This window comes from Salminus brasiliensis, chromosome 2 (genome assembly GCF_030463535.1).
Source record: "Salminus brasiliensis chromosome 2, fSalBra1.hap2, whole genome shotgun sequence".
Lineage (NCBI taxonomy): Eukaryota > Metazoa > Chordata > Actinopteri > Characiformes > Bryconidae > Salminus > Salminus brasiliensis.
The window spans coordinates 20,869,363-20,892,329 of NC_132879.1; the positions used below are offsets into that span (position 1 = coordinate 20,869,363).

Sequence of the window (22,967 nt, forward strand, 5' to 3'; positions counted from 1 at the left end):
GAAATGATGAATACATTATTATTTTTCTTGAAGCTGTGAATAAGAAATGATATTGTGAATTCTTAGTATAAAATATCCTTGCAGAAAATGATATCCTGGAAGCTGTAAATAATAAGTAAAAACTGGTATTCTAACAGCAGAAGTTTGTATCCTTAAAACTGTAAATAATGATTAAAATGTAGAATTTTTTTTCAAAAAACAGACAATCATACATTTATATTTTAAAAGCAGACATTCATACTTTAGAAGCTATACAAACTCAGCAAAAGAAAATGGTATTGTAAAAGCAGAAATTCATATCTTGTAAGCTGTAAATAAATTATCAAAATGTGGAAAATGGTATTCAAACTTTTTTAATAGCTGAAATTAACATTCTAAAAGCTGGGAACAGTATTCAATAAGAATCAAGTTCAATTCTAAAAGTAGAAAAAATGACATTTTTAAATCAGAAAATGATTTGTATTCTAAAAGCAGAAAATTACATTCTTTAAGATTAATAATACTCTAAAAAACAAGGTAAACAAGGTTTGTGTAACTTAAACCAATATAACTTTCTGATTGTAAAAGCTGTGAATAAACTAAAAGCAAAAATGGTACATTCTAAAATCTGTATAAAATATTATAGTACCAGAAAACCATTTTCTAGAAGCACTAAATAATATTCTAGAAGCAAAACATGATGTACTCAACCCTGAAAAAAGACTTGTGAAGATGTGAATAATATTCTGACAAAATGAATTAATTACTTATAAGATGTGAGGACTACTCACAGAGCCACAGACTATACTTTATTTCAAGCCACGAAAAAAGCAGAGAAGTGAAAAGCAGCACTGACGAGCTGTTACTGCTTTGGTGTAATTTAAGGCCTCAAAGATCACCCCAGAGTCCTCACAAATCTGACACTGTTCTAAGAAGCTTTTCGGGAATATTCTCGAAGGTTGTTGGCCTTGGATAGACACATGGAAAGTTGGCAGTGGCGGTCTGGCATATTCAGCGGCAGACAGTGACACATTGTGCTCTGCTCTCATGCCATGGGCTCGTGGGCTTTGGTCTTTCTGTCCTTCTTTTCCTGATCTACGACCAGCTCTCCCAAGCCAAGTGTGAACATCATCCTTGTTAGAGAAACTCCAAAATTGGTCCTAGAGCATCACAGCTGGGCAAAATGGTGGGCAAAATGGTGGTGTACGGGGTGGAAACTGTGGGAGAAATATAGAGTGTTATTGTTCTAGGGCAGGCACAGACAGTCTGCTTCCAATCCTGCTGTCTGACGTAATGGGCTTTTTCTTCTCCAGCTGTCAAGAGATAGACTCAGCCAGCACACATGAAGTGCTCTACACTTGACAATGAACTGTATGTAAACGGAATATATTTATGATTGGCCAGCACAATATGGCCAAATGTATACAGTATAAATTTGGTGTTTTGTTGGAAGCTCATTGACTTGTTATTGTAGCCTCCTGCGATAGCAGTATTGGAAAGGCACGTATTGTTACAACCACTGACAAACAATAAATGGTTCACCCCTACTTTGTGTAATACTGTGTCCGGTTTCATCTGCAAAGGACTGACATAGTTACAAGTTTTCATTCCAGCAAAGCGGGACCACCAAGGATTGTTTGAAGACTGAGATCAACTGATTAAACAGGTGGAGTCAGGTGTGATCTTTATGTTTGAAATAAAAACCCCACAGCCACAGCGGCCCTTTGTGGATAGGATTGGACACCCTTGGTGTAATACACAGTTGACATATCATAATGCAATCACTTCCAAAAGAATTGCCCTATAAAATGACATTTATCCAGACATTTATCTGGATTGAAAAAGACAGATTTTTGAAATCCCATATACTCCTAAAGTACTAGCAGATCTTTAAAAACAATTAAACTGTAAAAAGCCTCTTAAAACTGTAAATTTTAGATTAGTAGATTGAAAATAGAGAGAAATAGAAATAATTCTAAGGCAAATTTTACATAATGTCACACAAAACTCCACAAATGGGCCAGACAAAATTGTGATGCACATGTGATGCTCATTTAAACTCACCTGTGGCAAGTACCAGGTGTGGGCAATCAAAACATCACACATGAAACCAGATAAAGAAATGTTGTGTGTCTGCGTGTGCCACACTAAGCATCGAGAACAGAAAGAAGAGAAGAGAACTGTCTAAGGACTTGAGAACCAAAATTGTGGAAAAATATCAACATTCTCAAGGTTACAAGTCCATCTCCAGAGATCTTGATATTTCTTTGTCCACAGTGCACAACACATTCAAGAAGTTTCCAAACCATGCCACTGTAACTAATCTCCCTGGACCTGGACGGAAGAGAAAAACTGATTAAGATTACAACGCAGGATAGTCCGGATGGTGGATAAGCAGCCCCAAAGAAATCAAGCTGTCCTGCAGGCTCAGGATGCATTAGTGTCAACACAAACTATCAGTCGACATTTGAATGAAATGAAATGCTAAAAATCTGAAGATTACCAAATGATTTTGGGTCACAATGTAGGGCCCAGTGTCAGAAAGCTGGGTTTGCATCCTAGGTCATGGGTCTTCCAGCAGGACAATGACCCCAAACATACTTCAAAAAGCACCCAGAAATGCACGGAAACAAGGTGCTGGAGAGTTCTGGAGTGTCCAGCAATGAGTCCAGATCTAAATCCCATTTAACAACTGTGGAGAGATCTTAAAATTACTACTGGAAGAAATATGAGACCTGGAGCAGTTTGCAAAAGAAGATTGGTCCCAAATTCCAGTTGAGGTGTAAGAAGCTTGTTGATGGTTATGGGAAGCGATTAAATTGTTCCAAAGGGTGTGCAACCAAATATTAACGTGAGGGTGCGGATAATTCTGTCCGTCCCATTTTTGGAGTTTTGCGTTAAATTATATCATTTTTGGCTCTTTTTCTCTGCTTTGTGTTGTTCCAATACACACAAAGGAAATAATTATGTATATAACAAAACATGTGTAATAGCAATCATTTTCTGAGAGAAATACGTTTAACATTTTATGGGTGCTTCATTTTTCATCTAATCTAACAACAAAACCTTCTGGCAAACTCACAACCCTCACAACTAACTCACATGTTTAAGATGTTATTTTATGCATTAATGGCTTCTTTCTAGGCATCCTCCCATACAGGCCAATTGGATGCTGAGTTCTTGATATTACTGACTGGTGCATCATCACTCCAGTCTCAGCCACTGCACTCTGTATCTCTTTCAAAGTGATTGTTGGACTCCCTTGGGGTATCCCTTACAAGTCTCCTTTTCATTTTTTTAGGTTTGAGGGTCAACCTTGTCTGTGTGGCATGATGCAGTTTCCATTTCTTCACAGTTGATTAGCACTGATCATTGGGATATCCAAACACTTGGATAATGTCTTGTAGCCTGAAGCTTCCCTTCAGAATCACAGTGGTACTTTAATTAAAAGGGTCTTTTATTCAGACAAAGTCAGTTGGAGGCCAATTGTAAGGCAGCAACATCCTCATTATTGTAATATCATTCACCTTTGTAAACTTTAAGCTTCCTGAGCAAAAACGGTTAAAATTATCTTTCAGTTAATCATGTCTTTGAAACATTTCTTTAATAAAAAACTAGTATCCGTTTAAATCCATCCATCTATCCATCTTCCGATCCATCCATCCTGCAAAATAAAGCACTCGATAGAAAGGCGTAATACTGCTGTGTGTGTGTGTATGTGTGCGTGTAAGAGTTTGCACTCTTAAAGGAGGCAGGGTGTGGGTAAGTGAGGTTGGAAAAGAGACAGAGAGAGAGAGCTACAGATGTGTGTGGTTTATGAGTCAGTAGAAAACTGTCCCGTATTATCTCTCTGACCAGCACATGCAGTCGCTCCTTTTTCCCCAGCCAGCAAACACAGAGATCAAACAGGAGATGCTGGCAGTTCATCTCCGGGTCTGCACGCTGTCCTGAAGTGGCCAGGCCGTTCATAATAAAACACAGTCGCCCTTACAGCCTGCCAGGGCCTGCTTGCCAACGATGAATCACAGATATAAAAGCACTGCGCCCATGTCATGTCACCCACAGCGATCAGGCGGGGCGGCCATGATGTAGATCTCAGTGTTTGGGTTATGCCTGGTCTTTTTCTCTTTTCTCATGGAGAACGTTTGATGTGGTGTGGTGTCATACATTAGAGAGCAATAAACTAAAGTGAAACATAGGAAATCTTGTGGACAAACTGGCTGTTAACATTGTTAGCGCTGTCAACAGTGTCAGGGCTTTCATTTGTATGTCCTGCAATTTCCCAATCGAGCTTGTAAATCAATGTTTAATGTAAGAGATCACCTCCGTAGACTAAACAGTTCCTTATATGAATCCAAGAAATCTACAATTCCAGTGGGGATATCTAGCAGGCCATGTTTTCTCAGAGGATGGCCTCCAAAATCAGATGAGGCATTGCATCATATCTGAAAGTAAAAAAAGAGAAACCGCTCCGAATGAAAACACAGCAGCACCAGGCATGAAATCCGAGCCAGAAAGGTGGAAATAATTTGCAGGCACACCAGCTTCTTCCACTGTCAAGGAGCAGCTTATTTCCCTGGAAAAGAAGTTAGGCGGTGACGGTGGCACGCGCAAAGAGTTCCCGGCGGAAATCTACGGATGCACATTGCTGCTTGCGGCTTGGAGAACAGCGTGCATGGACAGATAAGGCCCGGAGCATTTGAAAGAGCAGAAGCAAGGAGGGGAGCGCTTTATCTGTCCCCATCCTCGCTCATCGGAGCCCAGCCGTGGAGCCACAGCCCGCTGCACTTCACTGTTACTCTATCTGAACCATCAGCCAGACAGAGAGAGAGAGAGAAGAAGGGCGGGGGGGAGCCAGAGAACCAGAATGAGAGAGAGAGAGGAAAAAGAGAGAGGCCTCTGGAAAAATTGCAACTCCTCAGCTTGACGCTTTTTTAAATTAGCCTGAAAGAGTAGCTCCACTGTTTAGTTGCCACTATACAGCTCAAATGGATCCCTGAAGGGCATTTTAAACCCATTCGTCAAATAACCTGCTTGAACCCTGCAGTGATTACTGATGAGAGGATTTATCCGCTCGCTGGTTCTCGTATGGAGACCACGAGCAGTGATTTGATTCATGTCAGAATGAGTCAACGTATCACTCAGCTTTAAAGCGGATTCTTACGGACATGAAGGGCATGCATGCATAATCTCTGCGATAAAATATTCATGTTGGACATGTCTTCACACCAAGTGGCCGAAATCATTACATAGCCGCCCACAGACCACATAAGCTGCATACCGAGAGAGCAGACTTTTGAAACTCTGGGAGACTTTTATCTGAAGTGAAGGTTTACATCTTCGCCTCTGATTTGCATCTGGGTTGAACTGCCCAAAGTGTCACATCTAATACTGGGTAACTGTGCTGCAGCGGCAGGCTTCCGCCTGTGTGTGTGTTTATGTAAACTTTGAATTCCAAGCACTTCTGTGGATTCATGCGTAATCACCAGAGCAACCATTAGGAATGCCATTGCTACTGCCTAGCAACCACCAAGCAACACTTTAGCAACCACCTGAAACACCACTCTGGCATGCACCTGGGATTTCATAGCAACCATCTAGCAACACCATAGACACCACTTAGCAACACCAGAGCAACCACCTGGAATACCATAGCCATTTTTTATAAACACCATTGCAACCACTTACACATAATATCAACCACCTTGGACACCAAAGCAACCACCTAGCAAACACAACACAAACATTTAGCAACACAAGTGCAATCACTTTGGATACCATAGCAACTACCTAGCAATTACTTCAACATCATAGAAACAATCTGGGATATCATAGCAACTGCCTAGCAACACTCTTGCAGATACCAGGGATACCATACCATATCCTCCTGTAGCATCAACCTGAGCCTCACCACAAGCATTTCAATGCATAAATGTCCTGACATGTTGTGCAAATGACAAATAAACCTGAAACTTGAAACTTGATATTGGCCACCTAGCAACACATAGCAACAGCCTAGCAACAGTCTGGAGATAGCTGCACAATCATTCTGGATTTCCTTCATTTCTCTAGTTATGTCACAATGTAAAAAAAAAAACTGCTGCTCTGATTACATAATGTGGACAAAGTGGAGATATAGGCTTTTGGGACAGCCATAAAATATACGAGAACACAATAAAATTGCACATTTGAGATATATATAGACACATTATTGTAAGCTTAACTTAAAATTGGTATATAAATGTAGTGATAAAATATACATATTAGGACAAACCTCCGAACTCAGGATCTGATTTACTGTCTTAATAACTCTGAACATCTTTTCTAATACAAATCCGATGCTAATGCTATTATAGAGAACTGATCCCTTGTGGAGTAAGTCGCTTTAGCTACCTGCTGCGATCCCGCTCAGGGGTTAGCTTAGCACACTGACTGGTAAATTGTGCAGAAGTGAATGTACAAGTTCACTTTATTTAAATTATAATCTCCTATAGACCTAACATCTACCGATGTTCAAAATGTGCCATAGTCAGGGTTAGGATTAGGATCAGGGAGAGGGTTAGGCTTAGGTTTAGGTTTTGGGTTGAGGTTTACGGTTAGGGAAAATAAAGGTAAACTTAGTAGAGTTTTAGTTGAATACAAGTAAAAGTGTCTACAAAGCATCTGAAATGTCCCAGCCAAATAATGTTTCACCACATGTACTGTTTATATTTTTACATGACATTATTTGTAATGCTACATACTGTACAATTACATTCAATGATGATTATCATACCTATGACATATCTGAGTCATATCTGAGTTCAATGAGTAGTTCAGTGGTCTTACTGCATAACTGGCCTGGCTATGTTAATAGTACATTATAGCAAACTGTCTTTATACACACTTTATGTGATTAAGTGATATCACACGAGGCCATTAATCCTAAAGAGATGGAAAAGTGGCAGTAGCAATGGGTGTTGAGTTGCCAAATCCTTTAAATTGAGCCCTGGGAATGGGCCAACATCAGCTTTTCAAGCCAGAGTCAGCTAACTGCTTAGAGAATGGTGTGAATATGAGTGGACCTTTAGATATACCACACTTGTCTTTCAAAAGACTGAAAGCTTGAAAGGCACAATCATTTCCTTCTGATATTACAGGTGCTTTTCATGGGCGGAGGTCTTTAGCCTGTGTGAACGCTTCTTGTTACACCTTAAAGTAATTTCAGCCCTTCTATGAATTACAAAATGACTGGTAGCATGACTGCCATTTTCTAACTTTTGAAAGCTTGAAAATGTATTAAACTGTGAAGATGTTCATATGGTTATATCATGCCTTAACATTCAGTTTTGTGGAGAAGTCTTTGGCAGTCATTTTAAGTGTTTATGTGTTGCCTGTACACTACAATATATCAAATTAGGATCTGTACAAATAAGCAAAAATAATGAAAAAGTAAGAAAATTATGTTGTTTGCCACCAACATTTTTGATACATTGGTTGGAAGAATACAGTTAGAAGAACACAAGTTTGGTTGTTGTATGGATTTGTTCAGTTCCACCAGCAGCTTTCCTGATTTACATTAATGAATGAATGATCAGATAAACTAGGTACCAAATGGTACACGTACACTGTTAGCACTGTTCACTTAATTTAAAAACATTCAGACAACATTAATTAATGCCTTAGAATAACCCATAGTCTTAATAATTTCCTTTCTATTTTTGACTTAACCCAAAATCTCAACAGAATGTCCTTGCATTTTTAATCATGTTTCCATCTTTCATTCCTTGATTGACCATTAATAATCTGCCAAAAACACTGACAGTATAACCCTGTGATAATGCAAGTGCAAACACTGCGCATCTCAGCCAGCCTATAGTCACACTCAGCAGCACAGAAATAGTAACTTGCTGAGGCCAGGCAATCAATCATTATATAAAATCTAACTACTAACCTAAAAGAATGTATCCTGGGGGAACGACTACATACTAAAGGTGAGAGAGTGTGTGTGGAGGGGGAGTCGGGGGCGGGGGGCAGACCCAGTATGTACAGGCCCAGTATGTACATAGATGGTGCCAGGAGCCAATGGGAAAGGTGATTTACTCAAATAATTTGTACTGATTGAATCCAACTGTCAGGGCAGTGTATATTTATTTTGCGCAGTTTTAAGATTGCATGGACAATTACTATCCAGTTGTCAATGGCAAAAGACAATTATTGCAATTATTATAAGTAGATTCAACTCAAAGATCTGGAAAATGAGCACAAATATTCACATAACTCAAAATAGCTAAGTAATATGTGGGATATATCCAATTTTACGTACGACTGACTTCACTTGTTTGAGCAAAACCAACTTGTGGGATTTAATTGTATATGCTGGGCTTCCTTAAAAAGCTTTATGAATACAAAAAACACTCATTTCCAATTATTGCTATAGATTTGATGTTGTCCATTGCCTACAAGGCTTTTGTCAGGAAGCCACCGTGAACCTTACTTGAAGCTCATTTGGCCTTCGTTTCAGTTCAGATCTTTTTGCTGGTGATGGGTGTGGTTACTTGAACTGATCTTAGTAGGCTACTCTTTTGTTCCTCACAGGAATTTCAGTGAAGAAAATCATGGTACAGAGAGGGTGGCTTTCTTTGTGAAGGAGGAACTGTGCATCACCATAGAACTAAACCTAAGATGAAAATCTAATAGAGCCCATTTTTATTTACTTATTTATTTATTTGTTGGTTTGTGTATTTGAACGCATATAAGACTGCATATAAAAAGAAGTGGTAAGGCCTTTCCATCTGCATCAATCAGTCTGACCGGGCTGTCAGGTGCAGTGAGCTTTACAGCAGGTGTGTTATATGACAGGACACATGAGGCGGCCTTGGCCTCAGGATGATTGATCAGAGGACTTATTTAGCGTGGGTGGGTACAGAGGCAGCCCAAACTCCAGGAAAAGTCCAGTAATCGTGCCTTTTAAACCTCTACCACTCTGAAAATCCAATAAGGCTGCAGTGTTGCGTTGCATATAAAACTCTATCATGACTTTACTTCACCACACGAGTATATGAGCCATGCATAAGTGCAGCATGTGCATTGAGAGCCGTTATATAAAACTGCGTTGTGTGTCAAGCACTTACTGCGGTAGCCTTTGTGTGCAGTGGAAAGACTTTGGCACGTGGGAGGCAGTAGGAGAGAGAGAGTGATTGAGTGAGAGCGAGAGAGAGAGAGAGAGAGTATGCTGTAATGTACTGGACCATTAACCTGATGCAGAGATGAGGATAGAATGGATCAGGTACATAGAGTGATTATGTTGGAGGAACTTTGTTGGACAAGTGCATTATACATTTCTTTCATAGTGGGTAGGATCCTTCAGGCATGACTGAGAAATGCTCCCTTCTTTTAGGAGAAACTGCAGTACTTTAGATAATTTATCACAGCAAGACTAAGGAAAATGTTCAAACATTGTTTAGAGCTGTTTGAAAAACATCCATTCAGAATTTCTGCAATGTAGCACATCCCCAAAAGGTGTAAAGAAAAGCCTATGATTTGAATTTTTTAAACTCTTTAAAGCCTAAACCGTCAAATAATTGCCAGGAAAATGTCAATCTTTAAATCTAGAGTGTTTATTTGACCTCTGACCTGAGAAATGAAATAGCACTTTGTTTTTAACAAACTAATAGAACACAAACTTGCTTAACACCTTACCTTACTACTCCTCCTCAGACCCAAGGCAAAACATTATTATGACAAACAAATATTTTTTTTTTAATAGGAAGTTCATTGAAGCCTTTAACTGACATGTTTTGCATAGGGGCTTTAAGACTTTCAGTGTCCAGAATACTAGACATTTGGAATTAAGGGCATGAAATCTGCAATATTATTACTACCAATACAACAAGATTCAAAACAAGCCTTGTACATTTTCAGAAAGTAACATGTTTACTGTAAGTAAAATGATGTTTTTTACATTACAACTGCTCTCCAAAATGTATGTATGCATGTATGTATTTGTAGCAGAATGCAAAAAGATCATCATGGGAAAAAGGACACAACCTGACTGATGTCCAAAGGGCATGATAATAGGGTATGAGGCGAAGGGTAAAGTGAAGGGTAGTGAGGTGTATGCATGTATGAACATGGACATGCAGGACGGTTCACTAATTCACTAAACAACTGAATTATGATCACAATCCTCATATGGATATGCTGGAACATGGACGTATTCAGCCGCCTGAAAAGATGCCTTGATTGGCCAGACTGTCTGGGTTCCTAAACACACATAAGAAGATAAGTGTAGTGTAAACAAAAAAATGTTGTGCAATTCTGAACACATCTGCACATCTACACAATACATAGCTAAACCCAGCAACTTTCACTACACTAAGACTAGTTTTAATATCAGCTAGCTGGACATAAATGTTTTACTCCAAATGTAAAAATGTGCAAATAACTTTCCATTGTTATGGTTAATATTATTAACGATAAACATCTAAAAAGGTACACTTACTAAGACATTTCAGTGATTTCTGTGGGATAAGGAAATGTGTTCTGCTCAGGCACTGAGGTGTTAAGTGTCTTTTCCACAAGCTAAAAAACTGAATGTCCTTCACCAATCAAACGAAAGGCATAAAAGAGGTGTGAAGTAGGGTTTTAAAGTGAGTGTGATGATGATGTAAAACTTGCTGATGAGTTACAAAACCAGAAAGAAATCCAGTACATTGCATGCTAGGACTGAAGAGTTTGACTCAAGTACTTTAGACTTATTAAACTTATTTTATTTAATGATGACACTGATGTTGCATTTTGAGGTTCTAAAAATCAAATATTAATAGAATAAGTGCATTTTGGGATCACATGAAGATCTCAAAAAGTCAACACTTTCACAAACATGCAACTTATCCATTGACTAGAAGTCTTCCTAAACACTGAAGTCTACCTCTGCTAAACACAAATCTGTTTAAATTCAAAATAAATTACTTTTATAAATGTACTCGTACAGGCAGGTGAAAAATCTAAGACACCTCATAAAAACCTTTGTTTTTCTAATTATATTTAAGCATGTCGATATTCGATCTTCACTTAAATAATATTAAGAGATGGAGGTAACATACCTTAACACATATAACTGAAGAAATGTCTTTAAAATTACTTCTAAAATGTGATTAATAAAAATGCAATTTTCTTGTGAGGACAAAAATTATGCCCTAATAGCAGGTATTAAAGGTATTTCCCCCCTTGGCATCCAGTTAGATGTTTCCTCTAATGATCTACCAGTCTCTGAAATCAACCGGGAGAGCGTTTTCCCACTCCTATGATCCTATGATGACATGTCAGGATTGTTAGAGGCCTCCTTGTGGTCTGCTGTTGGACTGAACTTGCTAGGACGGCCTGACCTGGCCATGCTGGTAGCTGTTGCACTGTCAATGATTTTGCGGACAGTGGACCGTCTGATTTCTAACTGTTCTAAGATTCTCTGAGATCCTTCTCAGACTTTACGACCATCTATGACCTTATTTCTACTGAAAACGCTCTTCTCATTTAACCCCTCCCCCTTAAATAATTTATCCACAGTTCTCTTACCCACATGCAGCGCAAAAACATTTGAAAAAAGGTAGAAACATCTGTGAGTGGGTTGCATGATGCTACAGCTCCAGAGTTTATAATTCAATGTTATGAAATGTAAATTTGAATGTAATGTTTTTATATGAGCCACACTGTTCTCGATTTTCAGCTGTGATGCAGGAATGTCACTAGAAAAGTGGAGCTGCATAAAAGCCAAAGATAAATAAAACCCCCAGAATGTCAATTTGTCATAAATGTTGCAGTAGCAACAGGCGTATTTAACTTAATATGACTTAAATGCTTTCCAGCAGACACATCAACCAAAGATACTGCAGTTTTATTTCCTTTGAGAAGCTGAAAGTCCTATACACTGGTACCTAATCAGACTTGCTCCTTCAGTCGTAGTGTCCTTCAACTTCTTTTGCTAGCTCTTCTTGTCTGTGTTAGGTAACACACTGTATTTTATTAAATTCAGATTTCAAGGAACTCTAGAAGGCTTAGATTAATCAGTTCATTTTATTTCTTCGTACCTGACTGACCTTTTGAGCTGATGCCTCTCTTAAAGAAGTTTATTATCTATCCACAGGTTGGGGAGCGATATTACCTGAGCGATATTACGCATAATTAACAGTTTGCAACTTTGTTACTGACATTTACTCAACAACTATCTGTGGCTACTACTGACGTGATTGAATCATGATCATATAAAATAGCAATATATAGACCCGCAATAAGATTGTTTTTATCTCTTTGACTTATTTGCACTCTCACTATTTGTGGCATAAGCTAGCAAGCACATATAAACAGAAGCTGTGGCACAATAGAGAGAGGACGTTTGCCTCCCAGCTAAGTAGCGAGAGCCAGTAGGGAGGATGTCAGCCTTCTGGCTAAGCAGAGAAAGCCAGTAGAGGGGATACTAGCCTCCCTGCCCTGTATCACTGTCTCTGTGTGTGTATGTGTCTCTGAGCTTAGCATGGTTCTCCAGTCATGTGACTCAAGGGTAAAACTATAGCTATGCTGGCTGTCATTTGCCACAAATTCATATTGTAGATAGGTATTGATTTCTCACCAGCCACTGTTAGCAGAAACCTTGGTAACAACAGACATAACGTGTCTGCCTCCAAAGACCTCTGCAATCAAACATCTGCTGGAGAAAAAAATGAAAACGTCATATTCTAAAAAATGAAAGTTACAATAAACCAGAAGTAGAAACATTACAAGGAACAAAACATAAACCAAAAAGGAATAATCTAATTCACCAGCTTTTTTTTATTCCATTAAATGCTACAGTGTCTGCACACTTGTGCACAAGCAACTATTGCACCATTTAAGGTGGAACAGAAAATGAGAGTAAGAAAGGTGAACAGTAAGACAGCAGTGACTAAGAGTCTTCATTCACCACCACCAGCAAGGATTGCATACGTCAGCTGCTGCCTCAACTCTTGAGTGTCGTCTGACATTGATACTGATTCAGTCTTTCTTTATGACTTTACTTAAACTGGCCATCTGAAAGTACCATGCAAACTCTTACTACCTTACTACTACCTTACTACCTTACTACCTTACAGCTAACAACATGATTTACAGAAACCTGTAGTATTTTTTTGTAATCCACTCCCAGGAAAACAAGAAATACCCCAAAATAACACTACAGTACAAATGTGTGCAATTGAATTTGTAAAGAAAACAAAGGAACTACAGTCCTAGTCTCATGCTTATAGTTACACACTTATTAGTCTGCATGTGATTGCTGTGATCATGTGACCTACTTGACTTTTTTACAGATGCTCTGAGATATTTCAGACTATTATTTTTTTTTTTTATGTTTTGATTACGTTATGATGTTTTTTGCTGAATCTGGTCTAGGTTAAGTCTTATTTTACCTCAACATCTAATTTAATGCCTATGCTTTTATCTATGCTTTTTCCCTATATATATATATATATATATATATATATATATATATATATATATATATAGGGAACTCTCAATGGAAGTAAATAGTAAAGCTTTCATTCCATGTAGATTTGGAGCATTTCTACTGGTCCATTCAGCATATATATATATTATATACATATATACATATATACATATTATATATATATATATATATATATATATATATATATATATATATATATATATATATATATATATAACACTGCACTTAATGAATATAGGAACTTCTCAGTGACTTTGTGTGAAAGCTGTAAATCAGCTGCTATTTTGTGTTTGCTGATATGCTACTCAGAAAACGGCAGACTGTTCTGTGAAGATAAGCAAAATTGAAAAGGAAGCCTTGGTTAGTTGTGATACTAGGAGATAATGAATGGTTAGAGTGTAATGACCTAAAATGATTTGAGGATACTCCTCCTGCTCCTGTAGGGATCGAGGCAGTCTTAAATCACAACCACTGTCAGCGGCATGCCGAGGATCATGGGTACTTTGATCTCCGGCGATGGCATGAGCTGTTGTCCATCATACAGCCCTGTCTGATGCGGCGTGACACATTTCCCTCTCCTCTCAGTCTCTCGCACTCTCTCTCATTGAAGCATATTGATTCGGCTTTTATGATCCCTCTGAAATGTCAGCTGCAGGTCATAGTGGAAAAGAGCAGTCGTAGAACTGTCCTGGTTTTAGGGGACGCAGTAGAGGGCAACAGTATGGAAGTGTCTTTGTGTGTATACTAGTGGGCACACATCACCTGTTTCCTGTTTGTTTGTTAAGCTCTAGAGCCAGAGCACATATTCATCTGTCGCAACGGTTGTAACACACGCATGCGGCTTATTTTTGACATGAGAATTTTACCTTCCAATGCTGTTAACTGGAAAATAAAATAATGATAAATAATGTCATGTACACCTGTGTCCTTTAAGACATGGCTGGAATTCAGTCGTTCAGTCGTTACAGAATAGAGCAGAAAACAGACTAAGAAACGGGAGCATACTTTCGCATGCATGAAGGTTTGCTCATGTGTTTATTCAGGAAAAACACGAACAGGTTTATACATTTATAATGCAAATCATAATGAACAGATGGTCAACAGACAATTACATTTTTTGTGCTAAACAAAATAGCTTATGTGAATTGCAGTGAAGGACTGTGTTCTTCTAGGTCTTCACTAGGCCTTCAGTTCAGGCCATAAAAAAACAATAATGCTAAAAATATTTCTGCTTGCTTATTGGATTCTAGTTAATGTGAGTGCTAAGCTAATAGCAGTACATTTAACATTGTTTGGCCTTTCTGGATTAAACACGAACATTGAAATCTTGTGAAAGAAAACATTCAGCTTGTAAAAGACCTTAATATATATTTGACCTTGTAGCAGATTAACAGTGACTACTTCAAAAAAGATTCCTGGCTTAGAGCAGCTTCCATTATACTATGTACAACAAAAAATATACTACTCAATAAAAGCCATTAAAAATTGCAGACATTTTTCTAATTCTAATACACCTGAATTGAAACCTTAATTATTTTGCCCATATTGTGTAGCTTAGTGAATATCCAAAAGGTTAATGTTGACTTTTTTCTAAATAACAAACCAAGCATTTGCTTGTTGACTACATCTCGACATTAGAGCTGATCTACAGCAAAAATTCTCCATCATATGGAGTTCATATAGAAGCAGCAACAAGGTTCTGTGGTGCTGGAATACAAGACATTTAGCTCCCAGAAAGCTAATCTGTCAGCATCAGGAGGTCCAGATGGTCATGTATGGGTGCACAGTTGTAAAATTATCTGAAAAAAAATAAACACTGTTTGCACAATAAAATCAGAGCCATGTGTCCTAAATTGTCCTAAAGAGCCCATCTAGTGGGAACCCACCTTTTTTAAATCAGAGATGAATGTAGTCCATAAACATTTTTAATCTTCCTAAATGTATGGAACATGTATGGAAACTGTTTTTCTACCCAAGTGATGGGTTCTTTCTCTCTGTGTGCCATTCCTTTACCTACCTAGGTTATTACTGTGAAGCCAGCACTGCAGAGGTCGCCGTCCTTCTCCGTAGCAGATCCAGTTGTCAGACATAAAGTACGTATAGTAAAGTTGGCACTAGCCGATTCTGACAGTTTGTTTGTTTTCTTCTTACAGTATCTGTTTCAGGAGGAAAGGAACAGGCCATTTGTCTCAGAGCTGGACACCTTTGTTGTTGTTGTTGTTGTTGTTGAGAATGGCCCCAGCTGAATGGACATCTTTTATGTTTGTAATGTGCTGATGATAGAGTATGGGTAACTGTTATACATTATCATGAATATTATTATTATTAATATTATTATTATTATTACTATTGATTACTATTGCCGTTGTTAGTATTATTATGAATAACACTAACAACAACAACTTTATTATTCTAATAATAATACTAATCATAATGCTGTTGTTGGCAGTAGCTATGGTATACCAGTTGGCTCCGGTGGGGTGGACGGCACTAGATGTTTACTATGCTGCTGCTAAGCAGTTGCTGTAGTATCCCAGATGTTTGCTAGTTTTTTTGCCCAATGCAGCCAAATGTTGCTTGTTTAGATGCTTCTTTCTAACGCTCTAACACTCAGTTTCATGGTGAAGATGAGCAGGAAAGGTGATTTTTTCAGATGACGCTTATATTTGTGCAGGTGTGGCTTTTTTGCAGTCCAGTCAAACATTTTGGAGTACCCAATGTTTTGCATGGGTACAATAATAATAATAATAATAATAATAATAATAATAATAATAATAATAATTAAAAACAAGAATAAATGAAAAATTCATAAAGAAATAACAATACACTAATCTTGCTTACATTTTTAAAACTGGAGACTTTTGGAGATCATGTTAACCTCTGCTCTTTTCACACAGTAATAGCCATTTTGATCTGGGGTGATCTTTTGCATGTCACTGTAAATGTAGTGTATACTTCTCAGTGCTTTAGTATTGCTGCCTCAAGCCAACCAGTCCAGTTCCATTCTGCTGCCAGTCCCCCTCCTCCCTCCTCCCTGCTGCCTACTCCCTACTCCCTACTCCCTACTCCCTCCTCTCACACACAGATGGTTTACTCCCTCCTTCCCTCCCTCCCTCCCTCCTTCCCTCTCTTTCTCTCTCTCTCTCACACACACAGACACACTCTCTCACTTTCACTCTCTCACACACTCCTGCTCTCTCTCTCTCACACACACACACACACACACACACACAGATGTGTTGTGGTGTAACCAGTCACTCTTGCTCTCTTTCAGCTCTCTCCGGCTCTGGCTGCAGAAACAGGAAGTTGTGAAAAAAATAAGCAGCAGAGCACGGAGCAAAACAAGGAAGTGGAGGGAGCCGAGCTCAGCTGGAAAGAGAAAGCAGACCAGGCCACAGCAATGCTAAGGAAGAGCTAGCTGCTGGAGTGTTAGCCTGCTGCTCAGTGACAATAACCCTTTCAGACAGGGGAGAATCGCGACTGTATTTCAGACACACTGCGAACACACAGAGGATTAGATCACACGGACAAGCAGCAGAGGGGAGGAAACACTGTGAGTGTGTGTGTGTGTGTGTGCGTGTGTGTAAGTGTGTGAGGCCCAAGCCATTTATATGTTGCAGACACTTAAGAGGGTCAGGCCTAGGAGAATATGAGAATATGAGCGTGTGTGAGACAGATGTATTAGCAGAGAGGGATAGTCATGCTGTGCTGTGAGAATGGGCAGGCAGAGCAGGACGTTTCTGCTCCATTCTTTCGCTGCTGTCCCGCAGAGGGATAGAGAAAGGGGAGGGAGAGGAATGTCAAACAGAAGCGAGTGGTGTATAGGAAGGTCAGGACCCGACGCTGGACACCCAGAGGAGGAGCCAGGGAGCGGGAGAGGGGGTTGTAGGAGGGGGTTCTGCATATGGCCAGTGCCTGGTATGTGCTCTTAGGTTGCAGGATGAAAATGTGTGTATGTAAGTTAATACTAGTGTCCCGTTGTACCCCTGCCTTGCTTATGTGTCCTTTTCTCTGCTTCAGCTCAGGAAGTGCTTGGGAACTAGCAGATTAGTTGGATACTGTGCTCAAAGCTGTAGTATTGCAGTGGAAACTCCAAAATGTGCAGGTCTTGAGATCTTCAGGAGCACACTGAACATAATAATGATAGAATTTCATTTACTACATCATTTCCTCATACCTGAAGTTCACTAGGTCAGCATAGTTGTCGCCAAACACACACTCTTAAAAATTAAGGTGCTACAAAAGGTCATTTAAGAGATTCTATAGAAGAACCACTTTTGGGTTCTTAAAGAACCATGTTTGTGATGGAGATGTGTGAGTGTGAACAACCTTTCAATTGATAAAGAACTTCCATGGCAAGTGAGGGGTTCTTCATGCATTGCATGGTCTGTTTCTTTAAGGAACCAAAAGTGGTTCTTCTTTGGCATCACTCTAAGAACCATTTGTATCTCCTTTATTTTAAGTGTGTAAGTAAACTGATTGAGAAAATTGTGAGGGTTCTACCTTTAAATCAAGTAAATCCATAGCATTTCTTTCTTTAGTGCATGGTTAGGAATGACCTGCCTTTGTATTACTGTGTATGTGTGGGTGCGCACACCATATGTGTGCTTAGCATGTTCAAAAGTCTTAGTGCCAGGGTGTTTTCTTTTTCACACTGCTCAGAAAGCCATCTTGAGGGCTGTGTTTACAGTTTCGAAACTTTCTGCATCTGTTAGAAATTGAGGAGGGGGTCAGTAGCGAACGATCTGCTGCAGCAGGCCTCGGCCGAGCTGAGGAAAGCTCACTCAGCCATGTGTTTGCAGTGTGGCCTTAACTGAGGCTATTTTTACATTGTCCTTTATCTGCCTCTAGGCTCCCCTGGGATCCTCTCTCTCGTGGTCTCCCTGCACCATGAATCCTCCAGGCGAATGCAGGGATAGCTGCAAGGATGTGGACGACCTGCCTCAGATGGACGGCACCTGCGACGCATGCGAGCCTGACGAGGCTTTGCCGGCCACGCAGGTGTGCGCGCTGTGCCGCTTCGCCTTCTGCCCAGCCCATGCAGACAAACACGCACGCAGCACCAGACACCAGCTTCAGCCTTACTGCCTAACAGACCAGTCTCCAGAACCAGTCCAGCGCACAGGCGGCCGAGAACGCGCTGAGGTGGCCGAGAACGGACCGGAGGGGGCCGAGGCCGCTGGGGGTGGAGGTGGGGAGCTGGAAGAAGAGGACCAGAGGAGTTCATCTGAGGCAGGAAAGAGGGACACAGTGACCGTAGAGAGACTAAGGTGTAAGGAGCACGGCCAGGAGGGGTCGTTGTACTGTAAACAGGATGAGAAGATTGTGTGCGTGGTGTGTGCCGTGCAAGGAGAGCACCGAGAACATGAGATCATCACGCTCAGAGAGGCCTACATGTGGCAGAAGGTGAGTGTGAGCTAAGTGGATGGATTAGGAGACACACCCACACACTAAACTCTCTATAAACACAGTTAAGAATGTACCGCTTTGTGGCCGCTTTATTGGAAACATGCATTGTCTAGGTCTGTCTTACTGGTTTTAAGCCCTTTCCACACTCAAAACCTGGGACTCTAGCATAATACCTTTAGCAGTAATATTTGGGCTTTGCAATAGTAATACATGCAGCTCTTGCACTGAATTTTAGTGGGAAGCAAGCTTCCCTATACTGGCCATGAAAGTCCTCAAGGCCCCTTTTATAGCTTCGTTATTTCTGAATCTTGTACAAAATATATTCCCACGGAGTTTCTCTTGCTAGCTTGATTGTGAAAAGCGTGACAGAATCATTTTGTTTTGCTGGCCCCTTGATCCCACCTAAAAGATCACCTGAAAATTCATACTGGAGATGTCCCTTTTACCTCTTCTCATTGTGAAAGGATTTTACCCACTAGAGCTCCAAAATGTCACATGGACAAACATGATGGAACAAGAGAGTTTGTTATATTTAAGACAATGAAATGACTCATGCTGGATAAAATACTTACACCGGCTCACCTGTCATTGTGACCTTGTCAAGACTTTTTGAAGTGCAATTCAGCTTAAAAGATTCATACTGGAGAAGACTAATTTTTCTGCTCAACATGCAAGAACAGTTTTCCAAATCAGGCCACCTAAAATGCCACATGATTATTCATACTGGAGAAAAGTTGTTTACCTGCTCTGAATGTGGAAAAGGTTTTACAGCTTGAAACAACCGTTTCAACATTGTTTTTGCTGCTTCTCTTTTGAAAAGAGTACCTGCATGGTGTTTTCATTCACCAAACTAGACTAAAAACCTGTAAAAATAAACGTCTCATAGAAGCGTTCCACTTTTCTAGATGTAATTTAGACATCACTGTATTTTCCAGTAACATCTGAACCTATATTCCCACATGTACTAGGTCTTGTTCAAGTAACTTGCTGGGTCAGTTGTTCTGGGATTTTTGACTCCAGCTTGCTTTCACACTTCACCTCTTCCTGGTATATCACCTTTATATCCGCTAGCTCAATCTTATCAAACTGGGCTTCCTCCAGGCCACACTTGTGCAGAGATTAATGCTTTCCCTCATCCCTTGCACTGCAGGTCAGTTCATGAAGGATTTGCTAATTGCCTGGTACACTATCTGTCCAAATGTTTGGGGACACCCCTTCTTGCGAATGATTTCAACTACTTGAACCAATTGCTGACACAAATGTGCAGATGCACACACAAACACACACAGCTTGTCTAGTCCCCGTAGATAAGTATTGCCAATAGAATAGAACTCCCTAGAGCAGATAAGCATAAACCTATTGGCACCATGCCTAATGCAAAGCGTGGGCCAGAGAGGTAGAGAGTTTTGCCAATAGAACAGTGTAACCCCATTCAATACTTTTGGGGTGAATTGGGGATGAGGTGAGGTAGTGATCATTCAACATCATGACCTCACTAATGCTGTTGTCGCTGAATGCGATTAAATCCTTACAGCAATCCTCCAGAATTTAGTAGAAGACCATCCATGGACAGGTGAGACAGTTTCTCCAACAAAAGTAGAAAAACTCTATTTAAAACCCTTGATTTCAGAAGAATAAATGAATGAGCAGATGTCCCAATACTTTTGCCCATAAAGTGTAAGTTGAATCAGGTGTGTTTTAATGAGGCAGAATACAATGCTATGGCCTGAAGGTTGGTTTCTGAGACATGTGCTCTTATTTTGAGTTAACAGCCCACATTCCACTGTCCAGACCGATTTGTTTGAACTGGAAAGCCTGACAATCTGTCCTGAAAGGAGACATGACTTAAGTTGCAGCACTTAAGTTGCTAATGGTGAATTTATTATTAGCACATTTTGGTTAAGTGGGCAAGTGGAACAGTGTCTGACTGTCTGACTAACTGACAAATGCTAACTTTCTTGACTGATAAAGTACAGCTGTGTCACTGACTGACTGACTCTAATTCTAACCCTCAGCTCTACACACAGCCTCTGTCAGAGCTATATTAGAACAGCGTGTCCCAGTAAACCTGTTCATGAACAGCATTAGTGTTCAGTGTTTGTTTTGACCCTGCAGGTTCACACAGTGCACTGACTGTGCTGCTCTGTTTCTAAAGAACATCAGGTCCTGTCTTGGTGGGGCAGCAGTAGAAATACTGGGACTGACATTTAGCACATTTCACATAGTGTGGTGCACAGACTATGACCAAGTGTACAAATATTAGCTTGTGCATTGGAGTAATGCAAGCATTTACCAGACAAGCAAGTTGAGGCAGCTCTCTCTAGTAGACTGGATCAGGACCTTTATCGAGCTCTTCATCAGTGGTCAGCCCAGAACTGCTTTTCACCAGACATTTTAGGGTCAGCCTAGTTGTGATGCTAAAGAGGTTAAAACCCCCGCAATGCAATGCTGCTCTGCTTTACGCACTCATACCAGCCTGTCACACACAGGGCCGATATGATTTCTGTGCTGAGAATGGGCCTTCATTTGTAAAATCTGCCCAACAGTGGTCCTGTGTTGAGAAACTGACCAGTAATGCATGAGATAAGATGGGCAATAGTATGTACTGTAATCTTATACCTGTATAACCTCTAAGTGACCAGTGAGTGGACGTAAAGGGAAGTAAAGACAAGATTGCTTATACTTTAGATACAAATATATGAAGAATATGTGTAAATAAAAGATATTTATTAAATTATCATAAAAAATGGCTAAAAAGATGGTGAAGGTATTGGCTTAGAAACACTACCCTGAAACGCATTCATATATTCTCGATCAAGCTACATTACTGTGTTTTATATAAAAAACATTGTGATTGTACCTGTATCAATTAAACCACCCTTACTGTGGGGTGGAATAACTGCACTTTTCTAAACGCAATAACTTCTTGAGAAACTACATAGCCTGGAATAACCTCGGCCTGCAGAGGAAAAAACTGCCTTCGCCATGTGTTTTAAGCATAATGGTGTAATGGGGGCACAGATGTGAGCTCGTAATAAACTCATTACTCATCCTCACTATGTGTTTAATGGAAAACCATACAAATACAGCTTACTAAGATCTAAATGAGATGTTCCCACTGACTGTGTGATTTCTTTGCAGCCTTTTACAGAGCTTAATCTATTACTGAAAAATATGCCCTCAGTCCTTCCATTTAGGCGGCACACACGAACTGTGAGCAATCCACAGAGGAAACGTGACTCACTGTCTGGTGTAGAGGGCAGGGGGAAATGGCTTTAGCTCAATCAGAAAAGTGTGTCCCACGAGACACATAGGGTACTATTTATAGATACAGTATATGCACAGTTGCGGTGAGGAATTCTATTCCATCCACTTTCAGCAATGAACCGCCTCAGAGCATGTTGCTACCGCCACCATGTTTAACCAGTTGGCACAGTGTTGTTGGGGTTGAATGCCTCAATGTCATACCTCCAAACATCTCCAAATGTCTCATCTGACCATAACATTTCTGGCTTTTTCCTTCAACAACTTATGTTTGAACCAATGAGCTGAAAATCTGCAGTTGTTGCCCTCAAGAGACTTTCCTGGTTTGCACATCCTTCTCAGATCTGCACTGAGCTTCTGGGATTTTCCCACTATACTGTGTGTTGGTCAATCCAATGAATGCTGTCAAACAAATTCCTGTGTGTGTGTGTGTGTGTGTGTGTGTGTGTGTGTGTGTGTGTGTGTGTGTGTGTGTGTGTGTGTGTGTGTGTGTGTGTGTGTGTGTGTGTCCCAGCTCATCTCTGAAGTACTGGATGGAGCACTATCATTCCAGAGAACATAGTTCCACTGGTCCACAGCAATACTGGGGGGCTTTATACCCCTCTAGCCCACACCTGTCATTAGGCATAGTGCCAATAGGTTCATGTTTGTCTGCTCCTGAGAGTCCTAGTCTATGGGCAGTTCTTCTGCACAGGGTCTGGCCAATCAGCAGTCAGCAATGGGTACCACTTAAAGTAGCTGAATGCATTCATTAGAAGGGGTGTCCTCAAACATTTGGACATGCAGTGTATCTCCAAAATGATTTGTTACTACTCATTGTGAATAAATAAAAATA

The 22,967-nt window shown here is 40.0% G+C and overlaps 1 protein-coding gene across 2 annotated transcripts in view; it reads left to right on the top strand.

Annotated features, from left to right (window-relative positions):
* The window catches only part of trim44 (tripartite motif containing 44), a 143,589-nt gene that overhangs the window by 65,119 nt on the left and 55,503 nt on the right, over window positions 1-22,967 (top strand). For both annotated transcript variants that reach the window (XR_011978362.1, XM_072669987.1), the window contains exons 2-4: window positions 15,481-15,552; window positions 16,734-17,012; window positions 18,311-18,865. Coding sequence is in view for 1 of the 2 variants with exons in the window: in XM_072669987.1 (XP_072526088.1) it covers window positions 18,350-18,865 (516 nt within the window). In the remaining variant the exon portion in view is untranslated. The remainder of the gene's footprint in view (window positions 1-15,480; window positions 15,553-16,733; window positions 17,013-18,310; window positions 18,866-22,967) is intronic.